At 49.7% G+C, this 18154-nt stretch overlaps 2 protein-coding genes across 2 annotated transcripts; both read left to right on the plus strand.

Moving 5' to 3' along the window:
* The first annotated feature begins 384 nt into the window (after positions 1 to 384).
* LOC144929867 (interferon-inducible GTPase 5-like) lies at positions 385 to 5314 on the plus strand. The gene is made up of 2 exons (XM_078850495.1): positions 385 to 474; positions 3829 to 5314. The coding sequence occupies exon 2, from the start codon at positions 3829 to 3831 to the stop codon at positions 5056 to 5058; it is 1230 nt and encodes a 409-aa protein (XP_078706621.1). The 5' UTR covers positions 385 to 474; the 3' UTR covers positions 5059 to 5314.
* A 4056-nt stretch (positions 5315 to 9370) lies between these two features.
* LOC144929866 (interferon-inducible GTPase 5-like) lies at positions 9371 to 13662 on the plus strand. Its single transcript, XM_078850494.1, has 2 exons — positions 9371 to 10394; positions 11903 to 13662. Exon 2 carries the CDS (start codon positions 11906 to 11908, stop codon positions 13247 to 13249), a length of 1344 nt encoding a protein of 447 aa, XP_078706620.1. The 5' UTR covers positions 9371 to 10394; positions 11903 to 11905; the 3' UTR covers positions 13250 to 13662.
* Positions 13663 to 18154: the final 4492 nt, after the last annotated feature.

The following is an 18154-nucleotide window of genomic DNA, read 5'->3' on the forward strand; positions in this document are numbered from 1 at the left end:
TTTTGCTATTTCAGAGGCCTGGACAACTTTTCGGTGTGGGTGTGGGTGCGTGCTGGGGCAGGGCGGGAGGGCGGGGGGGATAGAATAAAAACCAATCAAACGACAGCCGCTGATTAGTGCTTTAATGAGCAGTTTTGCACCACAACTAAATTTGTCTACTTGACTGAAAGTGAATTAAATGAGCCTCTGTTCCATACTCAGTGTTTTCTTTCTTTGTTAACGCAATCCTGACATTTTGGGGGGTTCCACCGTGTCTGTCTGTCCATCTGTCCAGTACCGCTCTCTGGTATATGCAGGAACTCAGAGCTGGCTGCAGCTTATCCAACAGGAAAGGGTGCGGCTGCAAATTTCACAGGGCTGCTTTTCTCTGCAGTTTTTGCTTTCCATTTGACTCCGAAGAGGGAAGCAGACAGAGCCCTGCATCGGGGTGTCTCTTGTGCTTCGCGGGGAACATCCTGCTCGCTCGGGTGGCCGGTAAGAGTTTCTGCCCAGGTAGGGGGTTAAATTGCCCCTTCCCGGTTCCCGGAGCTGCTGCCAGTCACTGGCCGTGGTTGCATTTGCAGCTGGGTATGGTTGCAAGCTCCCAGCACTCCAGAGGCCTGCTGGGCACTCGCCTTGGGCTGGGTTTCGCTGGGCACTTTCCCAGGGCCCTACTCCTTAGCCGGGGGGAGACTAGCAAAGGGCAGGTGGGTGCCCTGCTCCCAGGGGAAGCTTGAACTACGCGGGGCAGGGGGAGAAGCGGAGAGGGTTGAATAGTCCATGAGCTCACCAGGGTGGGCTATGTCTGGGCTGCAGCCAGTGTGACAGGGCCCCAATTCTGACTGGAGCTCAGGATACGGCAATAGGGAACTGATCAGTTATGATAATTAGGGACTGTAGCCCTTCCAGCCTCCCAGCTCACACACCCATGCACACACTTGGATTTGCATTCGCTTTCCCCTCGTGCACAGAGGCATTGGTGTGAGGCGTGGGATCCCCTAGAATTTACCCCCGTCGGCCCAGGTGTCTCTCCTGGGGTGGTGATAGCAGAGGCAGGCCTGCTTTGCTCCTCTCCTTCTGCCCCACACATAACTCTCTGCCCACCCCACCCCACCCCAACCCAGCAGGGGACTAACACCCCAGTCAGATGCACAGAACAGCTACCCCCTCAAAGTGATGAGTTCAGGCTCTCTGCAGGTTCAGGCAGCAGTCCTGCATTAGCTCAAATGTACCTACATGTAATCACATTTTTGAGTTTTTCTCACCAGTCACTAGGGTTAGGAAATTACTCTCTCTTTTTTAGTAACTGAAAGATGAGATTCTGCTGCAATCATAGAATCATAGAATATCAGGCTTGGAAGGGACCTCAGGAGGTATCTAGTCCAACCCCCTGCTCAAAGCAGAACCAATCCCCAACTAAATCATCCCAGCCAGGGCTGTGTCAAGCCTGACCTTAAAAACCTCTAAGGAAGGAGATTCCACCACCTCCCTAGATAACGCATTCCAGTGCTTCACCACCCTCCTTGTGAAATAGTTTTTCCTAATATCCAACCTAACCCTCCCCCACTGCAACTTGAGACCATTACTCCTCGTTCTGTCATCAGCTACCACTGAGAACAGTCTAGATCCATCCTCTTTGGAACCACCTCTCAGGTAGTTGAAAGCAGCTATCAAATCCCCCCTCATTCTTCTCTTCCGCAGACTAAACAATCCCAGTTCCCTCAGCCTCTCCTCATAAGTCATGTGTTCCAGTCCCCTAATCATTTTTGTTGCCCTCCGCTGGACGTTTTCCAATTTTTCCACATCCTTCTTGTAGTGTGGGGCCCAAAACTGGACACAGTACTCCAGATGAGGCCTCACCAATGTCGAATAGAGAGTAATGATCACGTCCCTCGATCTGCTGGCAATGCCCCTACTTAGACATCCCAAAATGCCATTGGCCTTCTTGGCAACAAGGGCACACTGCTGACTCATATCCAGCTTCTCGTCCACTGTCACCCCTAGGTCCTTTTCTGCAGAACTGCTGCCGAGCCATTCGGTCCCTAGTCTGTAGTGGTGCATGGGATTCTTCCGTCCTAAGTGCAGGACTCTGCACTTGTCCTTGTTGAACCTCATCAGATTTCTTTTGGCCCAATCCTCTAATTTGTCTAGGTCCCTCTGTATCCTATCCCTGCCCTCCAGCGTATCAACCTCTCCTCCCAGTTTAGTGTCATCTGCAAACTTGCTGAGGGTGCAATCCACACCATTCTCCAGATCATTAATGAAGATATTGAACAAAACTGGCCCCAGGACCGACCCTTGGGGCACTCCACTTGATACCGGCTGCCAACTAGACATGGAGCCATTGATCACTACCCGTTGAGCCCGACAGTCTAGCCAACTTTCTATCCACCTTATAGTCCATTCATCCGGCCCATACTTCTTTAACTTGCTGGCAAGAATACTGTGGAGACCGTGTCAAAAGCTTTGCTAAAGTCAAGGAACAACACGTCCACTGCTTTCCCCTCATCCACAGAGTCAGTTATCTCGTCATAGAAGGCAATTAGATTAGTCAGGCATGACTTGCCCTTGGTGAATCCATGCTGACTGTTCCCGATCACTTTCCTCTCTAAGTGCTTCAGAATTGATTCCTTGAGGACCTGCTCCATGATTTTCCCAGGTACTGAGGTGAGGCTGACTGGCCTGTAGTTCCCCAGATCCTTCTTCCCTTTTTTAAAGATGGGCTCTACATTAGTCTTTTTCCAGTCATCTGGGACTTCCCCGGATCACCATGAGTTTTCAAAGATAATGGCCAATGGCTCTGCAATCACATCTGCCAAATCCTTTAGCACTCTCGGATGCAGCGCATCCGGCCCCATGGACTTGTGCTCGTCCAGCTTTTCTGAATAGTCCCGAACCACTTCTTTCTCCACAGAGGGCTGGTCACCTCGTCCCCATGCTGTGCTGCCCAGTGCAGTAGTCTGGGAGCTGACCTTGTTCATGAAGACAGAGGCGAAAAAAGCACTGAGTACATTAGCTTTTTCCACATCCTCTGTCACTAGGTTGCCTCCCTCATTCAGTGGGGCCCAAACTTTCCTTGACTTTCTTCTTGTTGCTAACATACCTGAAGAAACCCTTCTTGTTATTCTGAACATCTCCTGCTAGCTGCAACTCCAGGTGCGATTTGGCCTTCCTGATTTCACTCCTGCATGCCCGAGCAATATTTTTATACTCTTCCCTGGTCATGTGTCCAAATCTTCCACTTCTTGTAAGCTTCTTTTTTGTGTTCAAGATCAGCAAGGATTTCACTGTTAAGTCAAGCTGGTCACCTGCCATATTTACTATTCTTTCTACACATCGGGATGGTTTGTCCCTGTAACCTCAATAAGGATTCTTTAAAATACAGCCAGCTGTCCTGGACTCCTTTCCCCCTCCTGTTATTCTCCCAGGGGATCCTGCCCATCAGTTCCCTGAGGGAGTCAAAGTCTGCTTTTCTGAAGTCCAGGGTCCGTATTCTGCTGCTCTCCTTTCTTCCCTGTGTCAGGATCCTGAACTTGACCATCTCATGGTCACTGCCTCCCAGGTTCCCATTCACTTTTGTTTCCCCTACTAATTCTTCCCAGTTTGTGAGCAGCAGGTCAAGAAGAGCTCTGCCCCTAGTTGGTTCCTCCAGCACTTGCACCAGAAAATTGTCCCCTATGCTTTCCAGAAACTTCCTGGATTGTCTGTGCTGACAGACGCAGGAATTTACAATTACAGTACCTAGGCCTTAATCCAGCCTTGAGTTCCTACTTGAACTGACCGTTTTAAGTCACCCGTTTAAAAACCAACTCAGAGTAATGGTGATATCCATTTCCTTCTCTGCGGCAGATGGAGTCTCTCTCAGCTCTGACGAAGGGCATTGACATTGAGTCAGACCCTAAGGGGTTTTTCAATGCAGCGCTAAAGGTGCATGAGAAATTCATGGAGCTTTTCAAGGATGGAGGCCAGGCAGAGGCAGCCGCCAAAGCTCGGGAGGATCTGGAGTCACTGGAAAACACCAAGCTCAACATTGCTGTCACAGGGGAGACGGGCTCTGGAAAATCCTCCTTCATCAATGCCCTTCGCGGTTTGGGTGCTGAAGATCAAGGCGCGGCCCAGACCGGGGTGATAGAAACAACGACCGAGCCGATGGCTTATCCCCATCCAAGCTACCCGAATGTGATCCTGTGGGACCTGCCGGGGATCGGGGCGATGGATTTTCGACCAGAGAGTTACCTCCAGAAGGTGAATTTCAGCCGCTATGACTTCTTTGTCATTGTTGCTTCAGAGCGGTTCCGATCCAGCCACGCCAACCTGGCCCAGGAGATCCAGAGGATGGAGAAGAAATTCTATTTTGTGCGCTGCAAAGTGGATGAAGACTTGGCCAATGCAAGAAGGGCTCATCCTCAAGCCTACGTCGAAGAGAATGTTCTCCAGAGGATCAGGGAGCACGCCAGGAAATGCCTGAGAGACCAAGGAGCAATCGATCCCCAGGTCTTTCTTCTCTCCAACTGGGACTTAGACCAGTATGATTTTCCCTTGCTGGAGGAGACTCTGGAGAAGGACGTCCCGCATCTACAGAGACTTGTGTTCCTGCTCAGCCTCCCCAACTTCTCTCCGGAAATCATAGAGAAGAAGAAATCTGCTCTGCGTGGACACTTATGGAAAATATCCCTGGTGTCAGCTTGTATCAATGTCCTTCCCATGAGAGGTGTCTCTCTTGCCTGTGATGTTGGTCTCCTGTTGGTATCCATGATCGCCTTCTACAAACAATTCAGCCTTGACGATGACTCCTTAGCTAAGCTGGCCAGGCAGGCTGGGAAGCCTGTCGCAGAGCTCAAGGCTGTTATTGTCTCACCGCAAGGGGAAGATCTCATCCGAGATGTATTAATGAAGAAGATTGTCCAGGTTGGGTGCAGCCTCACCCACTCAGTCGAACAATGCTTTTACTTCGTCCCAGTGATTAGCACCCTGGCTGCAGCCGGGTTGTCCTTTGCCACGTCCTACTCCATTCTGTCAAACTTCCTGGAGAAGGTGGCTGCGGATGCACAAAGGGTTCGCAAGAAAGCTCTGGAGTAAGATGGGAAAGTGTCAAGATCGAGAGACAGAGAAACGCCATCAAGCCGAGTCTGACCCCTCATTCCCTGGGCCAAGAAACAATAATTACATTTTAAAAAAAGTTACAATACCCTGCCTCACAGGGCTGTACTGAGGATTAACCCATCTGTGTTTGTGAGACGCCTAGTGTCTACCCTAGAACTATGTCCATGGGTCGCTAAGCTGCTGATACGAACGTGCCGCTCCCATTCCAAGATGTTGTTTGGGTTGTTGCTGTCTGTGGATTTCAATGGCCTCTCATCTGCTGGAGGGTTGATTTGCATTGCCCTGATTCTTAGCCTCTCCCCTGGCATGGCTGGCGTGTGTCGAATGTCTGCTGGGGAGGGTTGAGTGGAAAGTTGATTTTTTTTGGTTCAGTGGCTGAACCAAAGCAATCTTTAAAAAAAATCAGTTCATTTAGAATGAAAACTGATTTTTTTTTCTTGACAAAATTAAAAAAATCATTTTGGGTTGAACAAAATATTTTGTTTGCCCCTAGTTGATTTTTTCTCTCTCTTTCTTTTTTTTTTTTGGTTTTGTTTCTGGATTTTTTTTTTACCCCTCTGCCCCCCCCCTTTTTTTTTTGTTAAGTAAATCTAGCCACATTTCAAAATGAAACACCATTTGAAACCAAAAAGTCAAACCATTAGAAAATGTCAAAACAAACTTAACTTTTTTTTTAAAGTTTTTAATCAGCCAACGTTATTTGTCCTGAATGTTGTAATTAGTTTTGGTCACCCTGGAAGTTCATTCTTCAGCAAATGTACTATTCAACTGAAAAATTTCACCCAACTCTTCTCCACGTTACTGGGACTGCAATATATAAACTATTGCAAAGCGGCTTATAGTGCATAAACAACAGTTGCTATAACATGCAAAGCCCAAACCCACCCTGAGATCAGCTTTATTAACCAAGGGAACAACAGTAAAACAACAAAGATCAGCTCAGGCCTCCTCCTTAGGAGAGGCTGCTCCCAGGGTTCCTCCTTCAGCTTTGCTCTGCCCACATCCTAGGTCATCTCTCCTCAGAGACCCACTCCAACCTCCCTTAAATCCAGATGAGTCTCCCATCTAGTGACACAGCAAAACCCTCATATTCCTTTTCCAGTAGGATCAATATTTGCTAACAGGGTAGTATGTTCAGATAAACAATGCTAGCCTGTTATACATCTCTCTCTCATAGCTAGTTCTTCAAAATATCAGTTCTCTGTATTTTCTTTGGTCTGTCATCATGTTTCATGTAGAAATGGTTTTATAGTTGAATAAATTCTTATTACATTGGAATCAAGAATCTGTGTATCTCTTGTGGCAAAGTTCCTCCTCTACCTTGGTGGGTCCTGCGCTTATTGGTGGATTTGCTCGCCTTGGAGCTTCACGGCAGCCCTCAGTTTGGCTGTTTTCGTGAACCCATAATCCAGGTCGACGACTCCTGTGTCTGATCAGGAGTTGGGAGGATCTGGGGGGAACCCGGGCCCGCCCTCTACTCTGGGTTCCAGCCCAGGGCCCTGTGGAATGCAGCTGTCTGGAGTGCCTCCTGGAACAGCTGTGCGACAGCTACAACTCCCTGGGCTACTTCCCCATGGCCTCCTCCCAACCCCTTCTTTATCCTCACCACAGGACCTTCCTCCTGGTGTCTGATAACGCTTGTATTCCTCAGTCCTCCAACAGTCTGCATTCTCACTCTCAGCTCCTAGCGCCTCTTGCTCCCAGCTCCTTACACGCACACCACAAACTGAAGTGAGCTCCTTTTTAAACCTAGGTGCCCTGATTGCCTGCCTTAATTGATTCTAGCAGCTTCTTGATTGGCTGCAGGTGTTCTAATCAGCCTGTCTGTCTTAATTGTCTCCAGAAGGTTCCTGATTGTTCTGGAAGCTTCCCTGTTACCTTACCCAAGGAAAAGGGACCTACTTAACCTGGGGCTAATATATCTGCCTTCTGTTGCTCTCCTGTAGCCATCCGGCCCGACCCTGTCACACGATCTAAACTAGACCAGTCACTAATGAATATGCTTACTTGCCACTGTATAAATGTATCTAATTAGTAGAACTGGTCAGAAAACTAATTTTTTTCCCCATGAGAAATTTTGAATGCAAACTGTTTGTTCAAAAATTTTTGGTCGGAAGTTTGGAACCACTTCACACAGAGCATTTTTGTTTTGAATCCCCATTTATTTGAAACCAAACTGGAATTTTAAGTCAACACAAACATTTTCATTTCCAAATTTCCTGTGGGAAAACTGACAATATATCGCGGAGAGGAAAAGGGGGGGGATGTTGGTGATTGAAACTGGGATAATTCAAATTAAACTGTGGAAAAAAAACACTTGGAAAAAATCTCTTCCAAGCCCTCAGAGAGAATTTGCTGAGCAGATATTCACTTTTCTTGTTTAAAAGGTGATGCACAAAGGTCTGGTGGATTTTCCATCGTTTGGGGTCATTAAATCAAAATAGAGCGTCTTCCTAAAAGATACACTCTAGCTCAACTGTGGGCTCAATGCAGGAGTAAATCAGTGAATGTCTCTGGCCGGTGTTATATGGGTGGTCAGGCTGATGCTCTAATGTTCCCTTCTGGCTTTCAGGTCTATGAATCTGCCATAAGGAAAGCAAGAGCTGTTTGGGGAATGTCGGTCCTTTTCTCTCCATGAAATTGAGTGTGCGTGTTTTGTGTTGGTTTTGGGCAGGATTTTGCATCAAAAATGTTCAGGTTTTTGACAAAATCTAACTATTTTTGAGTGGGGTTTTTTTTTTAATAAAAGCTTGAAAAATATTTGAAAACAGACATTTCTGTTTCGATGGAAAAGCCACTGGCAAAAAACACTTGCTGTAAAGTTTTCGCCCAGCTCTAATGCAAAGTTCTATTTCTTCACAAGCAGAGATCTCCACCACAGAGCTCCGAGTCATTATTTTTTCTACCTCTCCTCTCTCCTGTTAATCTTAATGCTGATGAGTAAAGATTATTCTTGATACATGGTCTTGTTTGCTATCTACTGGTGTCCTACCAGCCTTAAAAAATTCTCCTTTCTGTCTTCCCTTGCTTCCATTTTCCCTTTCTGTCAATATTGGCTGGCATATTTCTCCTTTCCCCCAGAAAGATCGTAGAATCATAGAATATCAGGGTTGGAAGGGACCTCAGGAGGTCATCTAGTCCAACCCCCTGCTCAAAGCAGAACCAATCCCCAATTTTTGCCCCAGATCCCTAAATGGCCCCCTCAAGGATTGAAGTTACCAAAAGGTGCTGTGGCTGGTAGATCACAGGATTTAGATTTTAAGCTCCCCACTATCTCCAAGGAGGATATTGAAGAGCTACAGGCCGCCCTTGACAAAGGAAACCTTTCAGAGGTGGCTTCCAAAGTGCAGGAATTCCTGGAGCTATCAAAAAATGCTAAGCTCAACATCACGATCGGGGGAACTCAAGTTCCTGGAAATCATCCTTCATCAATGCCATGCTGGGTGATGATGGAAGATGATGATGAAGGTGCAGCCAGGGCTTGCATCATGGAAACGACAAAGGAGCCAGTCATGTTTCCTCATCCCAAACCCCCTCAATGTGAGGATGTGGGACCTACTTGGAATCGGGATTCCAGGATTCCGGCCCGACACCTACCTCCAGCAGGTCAACTCTGCCTGCTACAATTTCTTCATCACTGTTTCACACAGGTTCAGATCCACCCATGTTGACCTGGCCGGGGAGATCCAGAGGATGGGGGGAAAGTTCTACTTTGTGCACTCCCAGGTGGACATGGACTTTGTAACGAGAGAAGGAAAAAGAACTTCAGCCAGGAGGGTGCCCTGCAGGAAATCCGAGATGATTGCATCGAGTTCCTGCGGAGACAAGGGGTGAGCTCCCCATAGGGTTTCGTCATCTCCAGATGGGAATTCGACCAGTAAGATGCTCCCCAACTGCAAGAAGCTCTGGCAGATGAAGTCGATGCTCACAAGAGACATGTTTTCCTCCTTGCCCTACCCAGCATTTCAGACTCATCTTCGAAAGGAAGACGAAAGCCCTGCAGGGACAGGTCAGGGTACAAGCCCACGCCATCTCTGCCATTTTTAATCCATTCCTTGTGACGTTTCCCAATTGATGGACTGCATGGCAAGTTACTGCAAGAGCTTTGGCTTGGATGACAACTCCCTGGTTAACCTTGCCCAGCAGGTTGGGAAGCCCATCGTGGACTTGAGAGCTGTGGTAAGGTCTCTGATAGGCAAAGAAATATCTAGTCATTTTACTTTGAATCTGCTGGCTCAGGCTGGAGGGGTTTGCATGACAAGAACCAGAAATATCCTCAATGCGATACCATTGGTCAGCAGTTTGGTGGAGTGTTTGCCCCACACTGGCCCATAAGGGAGGGTGTGCAGGAGGCAGCCAATCAGAGAGAGGCTGCGTGGGACAGCCAATTAGGGCCGGGCTGGCCCTTATAAGAAGGGCGTCAGAGCAGCTTCAGTTACTCTCTGGAGCTCAAGGAGGGAGGACTGGCTGCCTTGCAGTCAGTGTGAAGCTAGCACCCTCGACAGAGCGTTCCTGGGCAGGAACAAGGGGTCGAGAGCGAGCTTCTGACTGGCCTCTAAGACCAGCATGCTGAGGCCTGAGATAAGCGTGAAGAGGGTGCTGGAGTCACCTGGGAAGTGGCCCCGGGATAGTGGACTGCAGTTGCCACTGTGGGAGTGGTGGGACAGAGATTGCTGGTCCCCCCGAACGGGGAAACAGAGTATGGCAGAGCCAAAGGGCAGTGTCACTGAAGAGAATGCTGTGGTCCGTGGAGAGACATGGGTCCAGGAACAGAGGTGACGGCCGGTGAGACTCCACCGGAAGAGGGAGCAGTGCTAATTCCCAGAACAGCCAGCAGGGGGCACCGCAGCGGTGAGTCGCGCCCCGTCACACTCACACGGAGGCACACATGGGTTTTTCGGTCACATGCACGGTCCTGCAGAGCTTTCTGGATAATGTGGCTGAAGATGCCCAAAGGGTCCTGCTCAAGGCATTGGAGGCAGAAGAGGAAACGTGAGTTTAGGACCACCACTAGTTCAGTAGCCCCCGTGCAGAGACTCTCAAGGGAGCGGGACACCAGGGGGTGGAGTGTCTCACCCACTGGGGAAAGTTATTATGATTAATCGTTTGTATTACTTATAGACGGAGCACTGGACTGGACCGCAGGGGACGTGGAGTCTGTTTCCAGCTCTGCTGCTGGCCGGCCAGTTGACCTTGGACAAGTCACTTCTCTTCTCTGTGCCTCAGTTTCCCCATCTATGAAAACAAGATAATAATATTGACCTCCTTAGCAGAGCGCTTTGAGATCTGTGGATGAAAAGTGCCATAGAAGAGTGAGGGATTATTACTGTTATAGTTATTATGATTCATAGATTATCAGGGTTGGAAGGGACCTCAGGAGGTCATCTAGTCCAACCCCCTTCTCAAAGCAGGAATAATCCCACTGTCCCTGATCCCTAAATGGCCCCCTCAAGTCTTGAACTCACGACCCTAGCTTTAGGAGGCCAATGCTCAAATCACTCAGCTATCCCTCCCCACGCTGATTGTGGTAGCATGTAGGAACACCAGTTGCATATCAGTAAACCACTGTGCTAGGCACAATACAGACATGTCAGAAAATGTACAAAAGCAAGACAGGCCAAGGGGAAGAATGGTCTTGTGGTTAATACACTGGCCTGGAGCTCGGAGAGCCCATGTCAGATGGTGGGAAAATCTATGTCAGAATCTCCACCTGGCGTGAATGGGCCATAGCTCCGCTGGACTCAATGGGGCCAGGTCCCAGCTGGGGTCAATGGGCCGTAGCTCCAATGGGATTCTTAAGCATTATTAATAATTATTTTATTCTTTAAAATACCAGCTTAATGCGATCGGTGGAGTTTTACACCAGAGGTGAACCTGGGCCAATGGTAAAACCAAGTACTTAGCAAGGCTTCAGATGAGGACATAGGCACTGCCTGTGTCCCAGCATGCTCGAGCCTACGTCATCTCAATAGCTCTGTGGGCTTATGGGTGTGATGAAGGCTGTTTTTCATTGTCTGCTAATAATGTTTTTCATTGTCTGCTAATGTCTGCTTTTGTTGTTGAAAAAATCCATAATTGCAGAAAACCAAGCTATTTTGTCTTGAAAGGGCAGCTGCAATGCCTCATGGGAGTTGTAGTTCATTTCCCTCATGTCCCCATTCTCCTCTATGGGTGAGGATCCCCGGCTGGACTACATTCCCCATGTTGCACTATGGTGAGAGGTTCTGGTATTTTCTGCCTCGCTCTCTCTCCAAGAGGGGAAAGTGTGGTGCATCATGGGAAATGTAGTACAACCAGTGACTCTGGTCTATAAGAGCAAATGGGGGCATGAGGCACCTGAACTACAACTCCCATGAGGCATCACAAAAGCATTTCCAAATCAAAATATTTTGGTTCATGATTTTTTGGCAAAAATTTAATTTTTTTTTGCAGACCCCTTCCATTTTCTAACCGTAGTTACTAATTATGTATATTAGTGCCCAGCACAATGGGGCCCCAATCTCGCCAGGGTCTCTGTGGCGCCTGCCACCGTGGAGGCCCTAACCTCAGTAGAAGGGTAGAATGGAGGCCCCAGTCTTGGTCTGGTTCTGTGCAGCCCTGGCATAGTGGGGGCTCTGATTTTGGGTGGCACCTCTGCAGTGACAGTGCGCTAATATCAAGTGGGGTCATTTCTGTACATTAAATAATTAATACTAATAATTAATAATAATGGGCAACTTAGACAGTCCCAGTTCAGTGCTCCAACAACTGGACCACAGCTGGTTGGGTGAAAGATGAGAATGACTATCATATTTCTCTTCTCTCCCCCCATCCCCCCAAGGAGATGGCTGCTGCAGAAGAGGTATCAAGGAGCGTATTTCAAGATATGGATTTTAAAATCCCTGGTATGTCCGAGAAGGATCTTGAAGAGCTAAAGGTGGCTTTTGAAACAGGGAACCTTTCAGAAGTAGCTTCCAAAGCACAGGAAGCCCTGGAGCTGTCAAAAAACACCAAGCTCAACATCGCCGTCACGGGGGAGTCGGGATCTGGGAAATCTTCCTTTGTCAACGCCATGCTGGAGTTAGCCGACGATGACCAAGGAGCGGCAGAGGTGGGCATCACAGAAAAGACAATGGAGCCAATGGCTTATCTGCATCCCACACTTCCCAATGTGAAGATGTGGGACCTGCCTGGGATTGGGACACCAAGTTTCCGGCCTGACTCCTACCTTCAGCAGGTCAGCTTTGCCCGCTATGACTTCTTCATCATTATCACTTCGAAGCGCTTCAGATCTTGTGACGCAGACCTGGCCCAGGAGATCCAGAAGATGGAGAAGAAGTTCTACTTTGTGCGCTCCAAAGTGGATGAGGACTTGAGAAATGAAAGAAGAAAAAGAAACTACGACCAGGAGACCACCTTGCAGACAATCCGAGACGACTGTGTGGAGAGGCTGAAGACAGCAGGTGTGAGTTCCCCACAGGTTTTCCTCATTTCCAGGTGGGAATTCGACCAGTACGATTCACCTCAACTGCAGGAAACTCTGGCCAATGAACTGGACTCTCACAAGAGACACGTTTTCCTCTTGGCGCTTCCCAACATCTCAGAGCCAATCCTGGTTAAGAAAAAAGAAGCCCTGAAGAACCAGATCTGGAAACGAGCCCTGAAGTCGTGTGTTATTGCAGCTGTTCCCATCCCCCTCCTCTCTGTCTCATGTGACGTTGACATACTGGTGGAATCTATGACCGAGTACTGCAAAGTCTTTGGTTTGGATGAAGAATCCCTCGTTAAACTCTCCAAACAGATCAGGAAACCAGTGTCTCAGCTGAAGGAAGTGATAAAAACCCCGTTGGCCAAGGAAATCTCTAAAGAAAATGCTTTGGAGCTGTTGAGTAAAGTTTTAGGTAGTGGAGTAGGGCCATTAACCGACTGTCTTTTAACATCATGTAAACCTAAATCATCTAAGCCTACTCATCTTGCCTGGAAGCAAGGGGACAAGGAGACGGGTCATGCCATGATACAAATTAAAAAGTACCTAAGCCTCATACCAGTGTATGGAACCTTCCTAGCTGCAGCAATCTCTTGGCGAGTCACATTCTGCACCCTGCATTCCTTTCTGGAAGGTGTTGCTGAGGATGCTCACCGGCTGCTCACCGAGGCTCTGGAGGTGGCAGAGAAAAAGTCCGTTTAGTGGCACCGTGGAGGATGGCGTTGCAGTCAGAGTGTTGGAGTGTGACTCAGGAGGCCTTGCTGTACCACAGCCTGACTGTGGGGCCTTCATCGCATCTAGTCTTCTCTGTGCCATAGTTTCCCCTGCTTACAACGCGGAGAGAAGAATCCTTTGTCGACTTAGACTGTAAACTGGCTGGGGCAGAAACGGTGTCTCTCTGTGTGTCTATGTAGCACCCGGCGCAACGGGGCCCTGATCTGAGTCGGGGTTGTCGAGATGTGTTTCTTGAGGATTATAATGAAGAGCCGCTCCCACATAATGGACTGTATTATGAATGCAGGGATTTAGTGATGTGCCCTGGAAGCCCAGTATAGCTGTGCACAGCAGGTCCCCACAGACAGAAACTCTCTCGTTTGTTTTATTAAAAGTTGTATTCCTGTGTCATTCACTGGTTGGTTGTTTAACGAACCCGAAGGTCATTACACGGTGTGACGCTCTGTACCTTGGGGGAACACCCTACACCCCCATGCTCATCCTTGTGAAAGGATTGCGTGGTATCCGATGGAAAGCGTGTCAAGTTGGGCGTTTTCGGAAGGCTCATGATGCCCTGAGCATGGTGGTTGTCGTGATGTTACAGTGATGGTTACATCGGATGCGTTCCACGGGCCTCACGCTGGAGGTGGGTGGGGGGCAGCGTTGCTCCCTGTCAGGGTGGCGGGCGCAGGCCCGGGACGTGGCGCCCGCCTGTCGGTTGGCACCTTCCTTTGGGCCTCTCCCCCTGGGCAGGGTGGGGAGCCGGGGCCGGGCCTGTCACCCCTCCCGGCCGGGGCACAGGTTGGGCAGGCGGCCCGGCAAGAGGCGCTTGCCGGCTTCAGGCCGGGCGGGATCCGGCAGCTACGGCTGCAGGGGAGGGACCAGTCGGGGCCCCGAGGTGGATCTTCCTCTGCTGCAGTGAGCAAGGAAACCAACATATGGTCACCCTACCCTCCAGGAGCCCCCGCCTTCCCCTCCCCCGCCTCCCCCTCAATATCCCCCCTCTGGAGCCCCCACTGCTCCCCACTGCCCCTCAATTTCCCCCTCAGGAGTCCCCGCTGTCCCCCCTCACGGTCCCTCAATATCCCCCTCAGCAGCCCCTGCCATCTCCCCATGGTCCCTCAGCATCCCTGCCCCCCCCCGGAGCCCCCAATACTCCCTCTATCTCCCCATAGCTCATCCTGGTATCTCCCTTGTTGCAATTCCAACAGTCCAAAGGATTTTGGGGGAAAGGGCAGCAAGGTGGGGCAGCCTCCCTGCCTTTTCCAGATTTCCTTAGTTAGGTCCCCCAGGTATAGCCCCATGGTCTCCGGCCTGGCCCGGCTGCAATCGGGATAGACACACACGCCCTAAGTCCCTGGCTCTGGCCCTCTCCATCCCATTCTCCTCCCCTCCCACAGGTCTGCCCCCTTTGTGTTCTCCAGGTTCTCTTGTCCCTGCTGGGATCCCTCCCGTCTCAGGACAACCCACTCCACCCTTGGGGTTCTCTTTTCCTTGCCCTCTCCCGATATCCCCTTTAACTAACCCCCCAGCCAGGTCTCTCTTCCCACCCAGGGTCTCCCTCTTTCTCTGCCTCCCCCTCTTAAATCTACCTCCCAGCCCTCCTTCGGGTGTCCCTTCCCCAGATTGGAGTTCCCCCCTTTCTCCTCCTCCTTGTGACCCCCACCTTATCCACTCTGCCCCAGCACTCTCCCGGCTTGGCATCCCCTCTTCTGCCCCAGGACTTTCCCCCATTGCAGAGTGACCTCAGCTCTTAGCTCGCCAGCTCCCACCCACTTCCCCAGTCTGCACCACTGGGTGCATCGCCCCTTGCATAACCCCAGACCCGAATCCTGGCCCATTCTGCCTCCCCACTCTCCCTTTGCATTCCCACATGGACCCATCACTGCCCTGTCCCAACTGCCTTCAGCCCGCACACCTGGCAACTCCTGAGCACCAAACATGTCTTCCCGCAGCAGCCCCTCGTTCCTCTTTGCCCCAAGATCCCAGCTTCACCGCAAGCCCCCAAATACTCACGAATTAATTCTGTGTCCCACCAACCCCACATCTGCCTGATCACTCCCCTGCCTGGTCACACACCCCGGCTGACACACAGCGATGCTGATTTAATTTTCAAGTATAGATGGTTCCTTAAACTCCCATGCGGAGTGAGATCAGGCCCATGGCGCCAGGAGGGACTCTCAGGACTTTTGGTATTTTCAAAGACCTGTAACTCTCGAGTGCTTTGAGAGTGAAGTCACTGGGGTCCTCTGCTAACCCTGTGTTCCTAGCATGGGCAGCAGATGAAGCTTCCCCTTGGGGAGACTAGACACCCCTGACTTGCCCCTTCAGGACGAGGCCCCACCCCCGCTCGCTGCTCTCAGCCCCCCAGTGTCCCCGGCCAGCGTGCCAGGGGTGGGGCTGAGAGCCGGCCACCTCCCCACTATGGCCCTGGCCGGGGTGGAGGGGGCCTGAGAGACTCCAAAATAATAATAATAAGAAGAAAGTGTCTCCAAAATAATTCCTGCAGCAGATCTTCTCGAAAAACTTCTCATCTTGAGTTAAAAGTTGCCAGCGATGGAGTAAGTCGTTCCGATTGTTAATTACTCTCACCCCCATTAAAAAGCCCAGAGCCCCCACAACCTAGGTGCTCCAGGGGAGTGTGTATAAGTGACTGGAGCACTCAGGAGGACTCAGTCACTGATTTCGGGGGTCTAGGGTGGCTCATGACAAGAGGTTTGAGTCTGGTGGTGCACCCTAGAGTCCCGAGCCAGAAGCAGTGATCAGACTTTAACTAGTCCCAGCTGGCTCACAAACACGTGGGGGGACTCGGCAGTTGGGTCTACTCATGACAGACCCCTGGCTGCACAGTGGGTGACAGGGTCACGTTGTAACAATCTCCCCCTGGTCTCTAAGAGCCAGCGTTTGGCTTAAACACAAAAGCAGGTGGTTTAAGAGCCTTTCCTATGTTTTTGTTAGCATTAACTCCAACTCTGGATCATCTTGATATCCACAGACCTAACCAGTCCAAATCTGCAGGGCTGAGGGGGAGATGGAGTCAAAGCTGAAGTCCAGCCGATGCCCCTTGCTCCATGTTTTTCTAAGAGCAATACAAATCAGATGTCAGAGTAACAGCCGTGTTAGTCTGTATTCGCAAAAAGAAAAGGAGTACTTGTGGCACCTTAGAGACTAACCAATTTATTTGAGCATGAGCTCACGAAAGCTCATGCTCAAATAAATTGGTTAGTCTCTAAGGTGCCACAAGTACTCCTTTTCTTTTTACAAATCAGATGCACAGAGTGTCAGATCCAGCTGACTGGGAGTTTATTAAAAGACAAAAGTATTTCTCTAAGATCGGCAGTAATGATAAAACTGCAAGTGGATTACGGACTGTGAAATATAGAGCGAATCAGTCGCACGTGGCTGGCGAGTGGCATCATATGAGCCAATCGTCCTCAGAGCCCCACACAACGCGATTACAATCCGCAAATCCCAAATTAGTCTGAGTGGTGTCGATGATTCCCAGACCCCAGGCCAACCTAAACCCTGCATCAAACAAGCAACTCAGCACCAAAAACACCATCAGCAGCAGCTCAAACTGCTGCTCGGGGCCATAAGAAAAATCTCACAGACATCAGTGATTTAACTAGTAAGCCTCTGAAACGGGTTTAGCAGCCAGATGCTTCCAAACCCTACTCAGGGTACAACTGAGTTACAGGGCTAATAACAGCCCCTAGCGTAAGGACGGCAGATGGAGAAAATAATCTTTAGCTAACCTCTGCTAAGAGACTAGTTAAATGGATGTGCCTGGAAGGAGCTAGGTCCATTTACACCAGCTGGGGATCTGTGCTAAGGGGTTTCTAATCGAGTCTGTTTCCCTCGGGCAGAGTTGAGTTGAGAGCTGAGTCCATGGTAGCAGAGCAGGTTCCAGGTCTCAGGTAGGTCTCTTACTGCTCAGAAATCTATTTTTAATGGTTTACTTTCAATTAATTGTCTTCACATGCTCGGGGTGGAACGGGTCTATCCCAGCATTTAATGGCAAAGGGAAAAGGACTCAGGGAAAGAACAACAGCTGGAAGGAGCTGGTTCTGGGTTCACTGTTTTCTGATCACACGTCTGCACGGTTATAACAGCTCAGCCGGTTTCTCACGGTCCGACTCTGCACCGGTTTACACAGCACGCAATAGGCCACATCCTCAGCTGGTTTCAAGCGCTCCATGGGACTCAAGGAATCTCTACTGATTTATACAGAGAAAGTTAAAGTATATTTTAAAAAATCTTGCCTGATGGTTTTCGTTAACCTAGATCAGGGCTTTTTGAGCCGGTATTTGCCCTGCTGCTGCCCCTCAACTTTCCCATCGGGGGCCTGGCTTAAAAAAAATTGTGGGACCAGGGACCTGAACCCCCATTTTGCCTGGCCCCCCGCATTGGAAATACGTCTTTGCTTTTTAATATTTTTTTCCTTTGTTGCGTTAGCTCTGAGTACAGAAGAATCGGCCATTGTCTTCTGGTTGGCTCCAAGCTCCATCTGCCGGAGGCGTGTATCCAGCTTATTGGTCTTTTGGTGCTGTTATTCACTTGTTCCCTCTTCTCTGTCCAATGCCTGGGTCAGGACTCTTTGGGCGTCTTCAGCGACGTTGTCCAAGCCGTTCAGCATTCTGTGAGCCACGGGGAAAGACTTCTCTGCAGCAAATACGGTCCCGGCCACCGGTATCATGCTGACAAAATGTTTAACTACCATTAGACCCTCCCCTGTAGCCTTAGTCAGCTGCTCCTCTGCCGTTTCTTTTGAGATCTCTTTGGCCAATGGGGACTTGATCACGTCCTTCAGCTCAGCGACAGACTTCTCAGCTTGGATAGCGAGTGCATTGAGGGAAATGTCATCTAGCCCAAAGCTCTCCCAGTACTGTCTCA

The sequence above is a fragment of the Lepidochelys kempii genome, chromosome 24 (genome assembly GCF_965140285.1).
Source record: "Lepidochelys kempii isolate rLepKem1 chromosome 24, rLepKem1.hap1, whole genome shotgun sequence".
Lineage (NCBI taxonomy): Eukaryota > Metazoa > Chordata > Testudines > Cheloniidae > Lepidochelys > Lepidochelys kempii.

Coding starts and splice junctions, on each gene's coding strand:
- LOC144929867 (XM_078850495.1), top strand. CDS start 3,829: ATGGAGTCTCTCTCAGCTCTGACGAAGGGCATTGACATTGAGTCAGAC.
- LOC144929866 (XM_078850494.1), top strand. CDS start 11,906: ATGGCTGCTGCAGAAGAGGTATCAAGGAGCGTATTTCAAGATATGGAT.